We start from the raw sequence: 13,232 nt of genomic DNA, 5'->3' as shown, positions 1-13,232 counted from the left end.
ACCAAACATGCTGTGCTGAGTGCACAAAGTCTGCAAAGGGAGAAAATGTTTATTTTTTCTAATGTCTTTCAATTGATTACACTTGGGTGTTTCTTTTAACAATAGCAGGTACACACCAGTTTCAGAAAGGATTGTTGATGGTGGCCTTAAAACAGCTCAACAAAACTTTGGCTGTAACTCCTAGAAAAACAATTCTCATTCTTTTCTAAATAATGTCCTGGAACTCCGTCCAGCTGAAGAAACAAAATGGTCCTTTAAATGTTGAGCATGTGACTCTCCTAAAACACAATCAATCTAATGTGATGATTCCTCAATTTAACACATTTAATCAGAGCTCAGCAGGGTTCCACTCATGTAGATTTATGAAGGCAGTGGTTTGGAGCATGTAACACTAAAAGAAACATCATCCACATGTCAGAAGGACTTCAAGACAATTTAAAGAATAGCATATAGCTGAATCTGATATGGCTGATCCATGATCAGATTTCACTGTTGCACTGGTAGTTATCAATATGTTGGAAAATCCTATCACACACTAAAGAAGTAACAGGCGTTCTTGATTCATTTGATAAGTACAAGAAAACCTCAGCTCTTTCTGCAGTTTTGCTGTAGCATTGCTGTAGCTCAGTGTGTGGGAACTGGTGGTGGGAACACAATAAAACCCCTGGGAATAAGATTTACAGTCTCTTTGTGAGTCCAGATTTGAAAAGTTCCCACAACAGCTTTCTGGAGTTTAGCCACCTCAAATCTGAAAAACTCAGTGCTGTCAGAAACTTTTGCACCTCCTTCTGTGGTTGGTAGTACCAACAGCACCAACAGTAGTTGTAATGACTAGGACTGAAAAGTATCACCACTTCTCTTTCTTTATTCTTCTTTTCCAGTCTTGTTATGCCTTAGGCAGCCTTGTGTGCAAGTTGTCCTTATGCTGTCACTTAGCCAGGAAGAAACAGAGGAGACATCCTCATAAATTTCCACAGAGGTGCCTTGACCTATCTAATGCTTCATTTTTAGAGTTATTTTCATCACCCACGGAACAAGTGATTTTGCAGAAAATAAGTTATCTCAAGTTTTTTAAATATCAAGTTTTATTTTTTCTTTAATAAGTATGGATGTTAACAGCAGAGTCCTATTGTTCAAGATGATATAGTAGCAGATTATGTAATGTGGAAAAGCAAAAGTGCACTGTGCTTGTATCTCATGTTTTAATCTGATTGAAAATATTGCTGAAACATAGTCCACAATCCAGTGGAAACTTCCTGCAAGAGGTGGGGGGGAAATACTGTCAGAGTTTATGAAGCCAGGGAATATTTATGGCACCTGACCTCATGGTTAGAAACAATCTCAGAATTATGTTTACCCGTTTGTCCTGACCTTACCTCAACCCACATGTGTCAATAAATATGTATGAGGTCTTTTATTTCCTTCAAATTCAACGAGTAATGTGTCAGACTCACTAGCACTTGCAGCCAGGTACAAGGATCACTCGTGGGTTGAGAGGGGTAGTTTGTCTTCATGGACTTTGGCATTAAGGCTTTTCTCAAGTTCTAACCAAATTTACTAACTCATGGGGTGAAAACCTGCTGTGTATCACTTTTATCATCTGTTGATGTAAAGGCATTTGTAAAGTAACCAGATAGCTTTGCTTTTATGGGTCCCCAGACTAGTTGCAACATCTGGGTTTTTTGATTCCTTTCAGTTGAAAACCCTTCCCTAAGTTGGAATAAAATGTATTGACAGTGTCACTTCTATTACTGAAAAACAATATCTATTTGCTTGGAGATAATAAAGCTATTTCCTACCAGTTTTCTGGCATCACATCATAAAAGAAAGAAGCATAACTATGAAAAAGATTGCATAACTAAAAAAACCCACAAAAACTACTACAAATGATGGCAGAGAGTATAAAGAGCAGTGACTCTTAAAAAACAAAACCTCAAACCAACTCAAATCTGGACATCAGCATTTCATCACATTAATGTATTTTTAGAAACATATAAAAGATGTCTCTCCTGGAGGTTTTCCAGTGGCTGTGTCATGATTGCTCATGTGAAAGTCAGCTGGTGCCAAGTGCTGGAATTTTCAACCCCTGTAGATGAACCAGTGGAGGATTCAGTGTGGGCAAGAGGTGATGTGGGAGGCACTTGCTGTCCTGGGGGCATCGATGTGGGCACAGCTATGGTTCTCCCCAGCAGCCATCCTAGGGAGCTGACAGCTCCCTTTGGTCTGCTCCACCAGGGTTTCCTTGTGAACCCACACTTGTCATCCTGGCTGGGTGAAGGTCTTTGCTGGGATCACTCCAGCTGGGTTGGGGGCACAGGGCTCCTGTCACAAGTGGCCCCATGTCCCCAGCCCGTGGCCATGAAGCTGCAGCCTCAGGAGTATTTGGTCCCTGTGTGGTGAGCTGTGGCCTCGTGGGAAATATTGTCATTGTAGCTGTCTCTTCCTTGCAAGGAGAGAGAGAAGATGATTTCCCATGCATGTCAATCAGGCAGCTTTCTTCAGCACTGAATTTCAGCAAGCCTTTTAAAATTTCTTTTAAAAAATCCTAATTTAAGGCAGCATAGCACTTGACATTTAACTCTGTGGTTACCATGGAGATAACACCAGGTATTTTGCAAACTCCTGAGAGGTACAAGTTACACAGAATAGTGGGGAATCAAAATAAATAGATATGGAATGCAGACTCCAGGCAAGAAAAGCCTGGACCAACTTGTATTGTCAAATAACACTTGAACCAAAATTCTAGCGCTGAAAGCAATGGAGGCTTCCTTTTTAAATAACTCAGTTGTCTGGAAATCCAAAATTAAGTATTAAATCTTCTTTTTTTTTTCTGTAATATCATTGAAGCAATTCTCTTGGAAAACCTTAATCTGTCAAGTAATAACAGCTATCCCTACCTTCTGAATTTTCAAGCTCTCTAGAGTTTGTCTGTTTTAAGCAAAGATATAATATAATAATTGCCACCCCTCTGACTTCTGAGTCAGTACAGGTAAATTACAAAATCCTCTCTGAGCCAGTCTGCATTGCAGCCCTTGCTAGAGGGAGTTCTGTCCACAGAACACATTCCATGTGGAAACCTGGCTGTCTTTTTGGCTAGGGACTATATTCAAAATAAGGAGCTAATCTGCCTATTGTTGAGCCTAGTTACATGCTGCACTTCTGTGCTCTTGTAACTGGTGTTGGGCTCAAATGAAACCTGTCTGACACATCCTGTGCTAACTTCACAGTGAGCTCCCCTGCAGCCAAGATTCAAAGCCTTGCTAACAAAATCAAAGACTTTGTCCAAACTTCAGGAAAATTAGTGTCAATGTCAAATTTGAAGCTAGCATGAGAGTCGGGAAGACCGTTTTGTCACACTCTGCAATTACATACCCTTAACATATACACAGTTGTTTCCAAGATTTACATACTTTCCTTAGCATGTCTGGGAATATGCACTTGCAAGTGTGGAAAATTATTTGTCTGTACAAACAGAGAAAGATGTCCTGTGTTCCCATGGCTTCAAGGAGCTTCAAGGCTCCTGTTCCTCAACCAAATCTCTCTGTGTGTCGTTTCTCTTCCAAATGTAACTGCTCTTTCTCTTTTTGAGGACCCTCTGTGTAGTATCTCAGCTTGGAAGTCCAATTCTCTATCTGAAATTATTCCATTTGATTCAATTTGCTAATAAAGAAAATAGATGTCTCCATTTTGGAATACTCCCCATGTTTACAGATGTTTCGGTGGTTGTTCAGAGCAAGGAAAGGAGTAAAATAGTGGGCACCACTTAGAGGCAAGTGTTCTAAAATTTAAGAAAAAATGGTGGACTGTGACTGCTTCTGATCAGCAGCTGCCTCATAGAGTTCCAGGTGCAAAACCACCTTTTGGAGTGAAGAGACCAAAAGTGAGAGATGCTTGGAGAACCATTGCCATGTAAATGTTTCAAAATTTATGATACATTTCTCTCCTGTTTCTATTTCAGAAAGACGAGAAAGCCACGATAGCCAAGATGAACCGGCAGCGTGCCAATTCCATCAGCCACAACCCTCCACACTGGGGTGTTGATCGGCCCTTTTACAACCACCTCGGAGGTCACCAGGTCTCCAAGGAGATGAAGAGAATGGTAATGCCTTGCTTTGTGGACATTAGTTTATTTTCTTCTTCATACAGCATTATGTATCCCTCCTGCTTTGTCTGAAGGTTTTTACAGCCCCGAGGGTGTTTTCCAAATGGGGGTGGAAAATTCTCCTTTGACTCCAGAAATAACAATAATCGGTACATCTGGAGGTGAGTGATTGTGAGATGAGGCACAAGGTTGTTTGAGAGGGGAAGGGAGGCTGAATGGCACAGAGAAGGCTCTTTTGTCTGACTTGTCCCACATTCTGAACACTCATCCTGGCTGTGTGAGAAGGTGTGATTATCTGCAAAAACTGCTCAGTAACCCAAGCATTCAAGAGGCATCTGATATACATTTCTATTAGCTCAGTACCTGCAAAGGTTTCTGTCCTGCATTGTCACAGTCAGGTGCTGTTCTCCTCCAAGCTGTGTGCCCATGTGTTCTCATGGGGCCCCAGGGATCTCACTGCTGTGTCTAACTCGGGAGAATACATCCTCGAGTACATGGATTAATTGGCCTGAGGTAGCAGGCATCTTCATTTCTTTCTTGTACCTTTCAGTCTTCCTAAATTAAAATGAACAAGAGCTAATTACCAGTGCAATAGCACTGAGAGGACTTTCATGGCTTATTTTACATAAAGGTGTAGATGATATGGGTTTTTTCTGTAGTAAAGATTAATAAGGTAGTTTATATTATAGTGGCTATTTTTTATTATAATACAAATATTTAGCACCTCTATAATTGCATGCATAATCAGATTGCTCTATAACCTTATTTATGCTGTTCTGACCCTTCATGCACTGTCAGAAGTCTCTATTTGTTGCTCACTCTGTTGCCTTTAGTCAAAGTTCTACTCCAGGTCACCAAAGACTTTAAGTATTCACAGAATTTATGAACACAAGATTCAATCCCACAGTTTAAAAATTTAGGCATAGCTATAAGCAACTGCATATGGTACCTTTTAAAGGGAAATGCTGGCACATTTATTAATAGTTGGTGCTAATATTATTCAATCTTAATATTATTTTACAGTGCTAAACCAAATTTCTTAATCTCCATAGTAATGTTTCTTTAATTTCTCAGATCTCCAAATGAGGGCTTCTGACATGAGCATACAGATCAGTGGAACTGTGCATTTTTTATGTGGGCTTTTCAATAGGGTGTGCTCAATAGGCCTGACATTATTAGAAGAGACTAATCACACTAGCACATAATTATAATTACAAGTTTCTTTGAATAGCTTTTAAGGGGTTCTTGCAGGCTCCTGTTCAGAAACAAGGTGTATGTATGCCAAATGGTATTATGCTTCTTGGTGTTAATTACAGTTTGCCATGTCTAGCTGGTTGTTCAGTTGGAAAAACATAATTATTTATTGAAATACCAAGCTGAGTCCTAAAGACTTCACTGCCGCTCACTTGGAGGACGAAAGACTTTTTTTTTTTTTGCTTATCTTGAGCCTTTCCCTGTAATGCTATTTACCCTTTTGTAAATTCAGCAGCTCAGAAAGTCTCTTCTACTCAATCTGCTTCTGTACTGCCTCTTGTATTAAGCTCTTTTCTGAGAAACTGATGTTGCATGCATCAAGCTGCTTCTTGAAAACCAACAGAAACCTAATTCAGATGTATTATTTTCAGCAAGAATTTTTGTAGTTCTTATGGACTATTTTTTAAAATCCATTATTTACAGATTTACAGACCTCTTATGTTTGAGATGCATTAGTAAAAATGCCAACATGCTGCTCCCCATGGCCTCCCCATTTTAATATCTGCTAGATGGACATTTTATTGATCAGATCACAGGAAAAATTTCTCCATCTCCTGTCTCAACTCTCTCTGTGTTAACTTCTAATTTAAATATATATTTCTTTGTACCACCCAGCTCTGCACAGTACTTTGTAATCTCTAACACTGTGTTACATGGGTGCTGTGCGTGCTTAGTACATGCAGAGTGCACACTGGCTGCAAACTGCCTGCTTAGAAATACAAAATACAGAGAGACAGAAGGGGAGCAGAACTACAGAGGCTTTTATCAGTGCTCCTCTGGGATGACACGTCATTGATCTTGGTAAGCTTTCAAACCTCCTGAAAATGTGCTCTTTGTTCCACATCACCTACCTTTTCCCCACACCTTTTGCATGTTATTATATGTAGTCTTTTTTCTTGGAAGCTATAAACATGTAAGGTTGGATTAGACAAAGTAATATGCAGTGCAACATTGCCTTTCTCTTCAAGACCTGGAACTCCTTACCTCTATAATTTCAAAACAGGTATTTATGAGGGTAATTGTGAGATAGTCCTCAGGCAGAAACCAGGTAATATTGCAGTGATGTGCAGTTACATTATATGGATGTGTAGATATGAATACATTTGTGTGTAGGAAATAATACAGATGGTTATGAAGGGCACTGGGTTTTGTCACAAATGTAAAACATTTTGCATTTTAAAGAAAACCATATTTTCAGGGAAAAAAAAGAAAAAAGAGAGACAGCTTTTTTGTGGCTCTACTTACAATTCCCTGAAAGAGAGTATTAAAGTTCCCTGAATTGCATTTTTGGGAAGGCACTGTTATATTTAATAGAAAACAGAATTATTTTGGCCATTTTTCTTTCCAGTGAATGCTGGCTCTGGTAGCTGCCTCTATTCTTAGGATATATTAGCAGTAGTCCTAGAGGAGATGGATTGGTATCAAATGTAGCTGTATATTCCTTTTTTTCTCATCATCCTCCTTTTTTGTCACAGCATTTCAATGTGCTGCCATGTCTGGGCACATCACCAGTGCAGCTGGTGGGGTTTGTGTGGGATGGAAGCCTGGACAATGGCATGGGGAGGCCTTTGGTCCCTGCTTTTCTTCTCATCGTGGCTTGGAGCTTAACCTGCACTGGGTCCAGCAGATTTTCCACAAAGTTTCTAGGTTAAGTTTTTCCCTTGTGCACACAGGAGATTTTTCAGGCACTTGCACTTAAATAACACAGATTATCCTACATGTGTCCATGCAGTGGTGATCTAAAATGTCCTGGAAAACAGGAGTCTCTTTCCTGCTGCTGCCCTGGCTAACTGGGGCCTGACTCAGGTGGGGTTACAACTGTGTCAGCTCATCCCATCCAGCCCTGCAGCCCCGCACTTTCCTCATGCACTGGTCTCCTCTCCAGACCATCACAAACCCTTCTTTTCCCTTCCCACTGCTTAGCAGTGGCCTTTCTTGCCATGCAGAGCCCCCAGGGAGGCAGCAGCCCAGAGACACCAGTGCTGCCCATTGCTGCTCCTGACCCCCATCAGCTGGTGGAGCCACTGCCCTGAGAGGAGTGGTAAATGTGCAGAGAGGAAGGTCAGATACACATACCCTGGGAGGGCAAAGAGCCCTGCTGTGAGCTGGCAGCTCTGCTCCTGGCAGCCCATGCTGATGCTGCCTCACTCCCCCTGGGCAGGCAGGGGAACCTGGACAGCATCAACTCAGTGCCTGTGGACAGAGCATGGACAGAGCCAGAGCATGGCAGAAGAACAGCAGAGCTGCTTTCTATTTTTATTGCTTTTTACAGCTTGTCTTCTTGTTTCCTAAACAAAAGCAATCAGTCCAGGACTGGCGACTGCATCTCTCTGGAAATGGAGACTTTTGTGCTGCTTATTCCCCCAGGTCTCCATACACCAGCCTTGTCTTCCCCACTGTCTCTCTCTAGTCCAGCTTTTAATTGCAGAAGGGTCAAAAATAAGTGCACTTGAAAGCATTTGAGAGTACAGGTATATTTATAGCTATAACAATATTTATACACCACTGAGAAATACTTTGCTTTTCCCAGTGTATATTTCAGAGGGCTTTTATAAATATTGATGAATTTTAGACTTCTGGAAATAATACTCCTGTCTCAGTTTTCATCAGCAAAACAAAATTGCTATTAAAGAAAAACCGATTTGGGGATTGTAGCTGACTGTAAACTGAAAGAGGTTTGTTGTAAACAGCAATAAAAAAGCAAATGTTGATACTTTCCAAAATTACAGGGCTGTTCTCGATGAGAAATTGTTCTCTTGCATTTTTTACCCTGCTCAGCATTATTAAATTTGTATCCAGAAAACACATCCAGTTTGGGATTACAATAATTTAGGAGAATGTGGATGAGTTAGAGGTAATCCAATGGAGAAAATTACAAATTAGCAGAGTTTCAACAGTGAAACCTGTGAAGAAGTGTTGAAGTATTGTGTTTGCTCTAACCTAGAAGGGAAAAGACTGATTACAAAAAAAAGTCTGCAAATAGAGGAAGGTTTATACAGACAAAAAATAATGATAAATCATTCTCCATTACTGTAAAGGGCAGGTTTAAAAATAATCATCCTAATTTGCTGAAAGGAAGATCTTAGTTAAGGAGAAACTTAGATGCAAGGAACAGGCTGTATAGAAGCTTGTGAAATCCCAGATATTCCTGAACAGATTTTAATTATTTTATTCAGGGCTTTTCATACTGGAGTGGCATCACAAATTCCTTTGCAAATATCAAACCAATCATATTAAAAAGGCTGTATTAGGAGAGTGTATAGCGAATAAATGAAGTAAGAATAATATGAGATAGATGTAAATATTTTAGAAAGTTTCCAATCTAGGCTGCGCAGAGCTTTGTGCCATCAGTCTCCTGCTTCCTACAAGAGCCAGCTATACCCACAACATTGCTGACAGATACTTGTCTAGCCCTTGTTTAAAAATCTCAAAGGATGGAAATCCCACAGTCTTGCTGGGCATTCTCTTCAACAGTTTTATGATTTTTCTTGATATTTTGCTTCACATTTCCTCACTTCAGTTGGAAACCATGGTGCTGCATGAGCTATGTACAGTAGATAGAAGACAGTTTAATTTCCTCTCCTTTACAATTAACTTCTCTGTATTTGAAGACTATTATCATGTCTTTGCACAGCTCTGATTCCCTCACGAAGTTTGTTCCCTGGCTGGTGCTTTCCAGCTCTCTTTCCCCCTGAGCACTTGCCATTTCATTGATGAGAGGGAGTGCCCACGCTGAACCCAGCACTCATCCTGAGCTTTTATTAATCAGGGAATCATGGAATAGCCTGGGTTCAAAGGGACCTTACAATCATCCCATTCCAACCTCCCTGTCATAGACAGGGACACCTTTCTCTAGATCAGCTTTCTCAGAGCTCCATCCTACCTGGCCTTAAAACAATTCCAGGGAAGGGGCATCCAGAACTTCTCATGTTAGACACACACATTAAGTCACAAAATGCCCCTTCAATTCCCTGTACAACAGTACCATGGTGACATTGTCACGTCAGGAGTGCTGCCCAGAATATGTTGGCCTTTTTTGAGGTCTTATAACCAGACTTGGCACAGCCTGATGCTGTCTGGCTTCCAAAAAAAAAGGCATTAATTGTGTCATGAGATCTAATAATCTGTGGGATGTCCTACTGTTGGATCTTAAGGCTGCCATAGAGGCATCATACTTGTTTTACACTGGCTGCTATGACAGCTTAGCTTGTTTCACTGGGGCATGCTTTGGGGAAGGTTTACTTCAGAAACAGGGACCTCTGAGTGGCTAATGGGATTTCTGAGTGCCATGGAGATGCCTGGCAGATTTCATTTCATTTTTCAGCTGCTGGAAAGGTTTAACATTAGGAAGTTTGTGAACAGAAAGAGGAAGCCCTGAGGATTGCAATACCAATTTCAGTCTGACCATGCTTCTGTCATGAGTCTGAGTACAGCTAATGAAGCATTTAATTTGCAGTGAAATTGTATGAAGTCGATGTTAGTTATAAAGTAAAAAATGGACGTAAAATCAAATAGAGATTATATATGTGTAGGAAATATTACTGCATGCAGATGTTAAAGATGTGAGACAAGGTTATAAAAATGGATCCTGGATATGGCTGGCATAATAAAGAATAAGATCTTTCAGATAGGTGCTGCCAGGTTCTTTGTGGTGCTGCTCAGAGCTCTGCACAGCCTTCTACATATTTGATTGCTTGGTGTTTGTTTCCTAATGAAACAACACTCATCTACAAGCCTGGTCATTCAACCATAAAATAATTCTTTGTCTTATACCCCCTGTCCTAAATTGAGCAATTCTTTGCGTTTTGCATTGTAAATACAGCTCATTTCCTCCCTTTATGTCTCCAAGCTGCCCTTACCATAGATCTTGCTACTTGGAAATCAAAATTGGGGAACAGGTGCCTCAGAGGAACAGATGCTGTAGCTGGTTCTGTGCCAATTCTACCTCTTAAATATCAGAAACTATTAAAATTTAAAACAAAGCTCAGCAGGACAAGTTTTCCTCAGTCAGTAGTGCAGCTCTATCAAAGAGAATTGGATTTGAGTCCATGAATTAGGCACCAAGGGTTCACCCTCCTTCCAAAGGTTTCATTTAACTGCAGGTCACTATTATCCTCTTTTCCAGCAATCATCTGCTAAATCTGGTAATTGCAACACTGACGTCAGCAAAGCTGGACAGAGCCCCCAGTGGAGAAGAATTTGACCCACTATTTTTTCAGTGGTACTGTAGTAATCTACCTTGTAATCAAGCAGGGAGAAACTCTCAAAATCCTTTCTGCGCTAATCTCCATGTATTGCTATAGATCTGGGAGGAAATTGTTAGTCTAGTCTGGGTTTTATAGAGTCAATTTGGTTTTGATAGCTCTCAAACAGCAAGGGAAGGAATCCTATCCAGCAGGTTTGCTGTGTAATTGCTTTGGTGCTCACCTGAAAAGAGGGTTTGCCTGATTCACGTGATCCATGGGATCTCATATAAAGGAGGGGAGTGCAATGTACATTGCTCCAGTTGTCAGAGGCTTCACACAGTTTTGTATCATCATCTGCTAACCTAACTTCTAGTTGATCAGAACTTGCAATCATCCTTGATTAGTTCTTTAAAAGAGGGATAAGAATCAGCGAGATGGGACAGCAGATCTGCAGCTGCTATGGTGAAACCTAGATAGAGTTTGATATTTGCTTGGAAGTCTTGCACTGATAATTTTTCCACCATTCAGTACCCTTTTCTAGAATAAATTTTATTCATATGGGAAAGGTCATTTGGATTGAGACACTACTAAAATGTGTTAGACTGGTTTTGAGGGGGACTAAATTAAGCCTACAGAAATAAATACAATTCCCCTTTCTTCACAGAAACCTTTCCTCTGATGTTCATGGAAGCATTGCACAGGTAGATTTGTGGCACTTACCAGAGTGATTTCCAAATCTTCCTCAAGCAGGCAGTAAGGCTTAATGTCAAAGGGATGCAGATCAGCAGGTTTGGGTCTGGGTTTTGGAGAGGGTGAGCAGCTCTGACCAGTGCCAGTGAGCAATTTCAATTAAGGCTGGTTAGGCTTGGATTTAGTCTGTCTGTGTCTGATTAGAAGGCTGTTTGACAGTAGTTTCTGGAAAAGTTTTTTGTGGTTATCATTGTTTGGAGTGTAGACATGGAAGGGCAGAGATTATGGAGCCAGGAACTGATTCAGAGCATTTCTAGGACTGCTTATTTTTAGGTCTGCTTTGCAAGTTCTGATAACTATTCACAAATGAGACACAGAACCAGACACCATTTCACTTGAAAATGTGACCTTTGGACTGGAGAAATTTGGATTCAGAGTTCACAGAAAACTGGAAAGGGTGAGCAACCTGCACTTTTCAGAGGTGTAAAGTCAGAGCCAGAAGTTAATTAAAAGTAAGGTGGAGAAAGCCTATTTCAACCAAAGCAACCTCTTATGTTCTATAGATTTAAATCTGATGGGCCAGATAAAGTCATGGCATTGGCCAGGTCTGGTCTGCCAGCTGAGGACTGTCTACAAAATCATTTTGAGCTGAATAAAGTAAAGGGTTTCACTGTCTGTGACCAATAAAGTGGAATGAAGGTCTATTTATCAAGTGGGGTGGGCTGCAGAAAAGGAGCACTCCAGCTTTCCTTTTCAGAGCTCATTAGTCTGTGTTCCAGCTATCACAGACACACTCATCATTTAATCTGTTTCATAAACTGGTTTTCTGCCAGTCTGTTGTTCTGCACTTAGATGCTTGTTAAATATCCTTCCTATCAGACCTAATTCTTTCTGGACTCTGGAAACAGAAATTGTGTTATTTTTAGCATGAGTGCTTTGAAGTCCTTCAGTTTTGCTTCTGCATTTATACCTGACAGCATCTATCTTCATAGCCTTGTCTTTTTGACCACAGGGACAAAGCAGAATGTACAACAGTGCTGAAAATAGATGTGAATAATTAGTTTTGTGGTAGTGCCAGAACAGGTTTGTTTTTAACAACATCCACTTTCCACCTGTCACTCTCCCTTTCTGTTTTCTGTGGTCACTGTCTCCGTAAAGCACCTCTGCAAGTTTGCCTTAACTCTTACAAAGCTCATTTTGTCCCTAAGTCCAAAGTTATTTCGATTTCTGCTTTAACATCATGTAAGTTCTATTTTGACTTTGTTCTGGGGATGAAAAAAGGGCAATAAAAGTTCGTTTCTTTGTCGTATTTGCTCTTAAGATCTTTGCTGGAGTTGAGAGTGAAGTTTTTAGGGTGGAATTCATGCTTCCCACCCACACTGCCATTAAGAAGGTCATGAACCTCATCAGCCCCTCTACTGTCTTATTTTTGGAGTTAAATGAAAAGTTAAAAGCATATAAAATCTATTCCACTTTTCTTTGCATATTTACAATATGTTAATAATTGCAGCCAATGTTCTCAAAGTTAGAATTATTATTTCTAATCGTTCTTGATTTGAAGTGTTACGGTATAGCAGTCAGCTTGTCATGTCTTTGACAAACACTTTATCATTCTATTTAAGGAATCAGTTTTAATCTTCAAAGAAAAGGGCTTAGTTAATTTAGAAGTCAAGCAGAGAGATGGCAGTCATATGAGCTTTTAGCACAATAGATATTCATAAAATATCCCACATAAAATAGTAAGCCTTAGGGGCCAAAGGGACAGATGCAGTAATATAACATTCCCTCTTTTCTTCCTCCTGCACATCTACTCCCACTGAGAATGTCAGTGTAGATTCTGAGTCACCTGACCTGCCATAAAAAAATAAGACTTTTTTAATAATCTCCTGTAGAAAAGACAAAAGAGCAGAGCCTTTAAGGGAATTGATTCAGCTAAGTTTGGGTTAATGTTCCTGAAGTCAGAGAGAGGACTGTCTTAGCCTCAGAGCAATTATTAAATG

The 13,232-nt window shown here is 40.3% G+C and overlaps 1 protein-coding gene across 1 annotated transcript in view; it reads left to right on the top strand.

Moving 5' to 3' along the window:
* The window catches only part of ADCY5 (adenylate cyclase 5), a 204,614-nt gene that overhangs the window by 156,795 nt on the left and 34,587 nt on the right, over positions 1–13,232 (top strand). The window contains exon 8 of the mRNA XM_085066957.1: positions 3,959–4,099. Within this exon, the coding sequence (XP_084923083.1) occupies positions 3,959–4,099 (141 nt within the window). The remainder of the gene's footprint in view (positions 1–3,958; positions 4,100–13,232) is intronic.

The sequence above is a fragment of the Lichenostomus cassidix genome, chromosome 7 (assembly GCF_008360975.1).
Source record: "Lichenostomus cassidix isolate B80296 chromosome 7, HeHo_3.0, whole genome shotgun sequence".
NCBI classification, from domain to species: Eukaryota; Metazoa; Chordata; class Aves; order Passeriformes; family Meliphagidae; genus Lichenostomus; species Lichenostomus cassidix.
The sequence above is the reverse complement of the archived record's forward strand: the minus strand, read 5'-3'. Positions and strand labels throughout refer to the sequence as shown.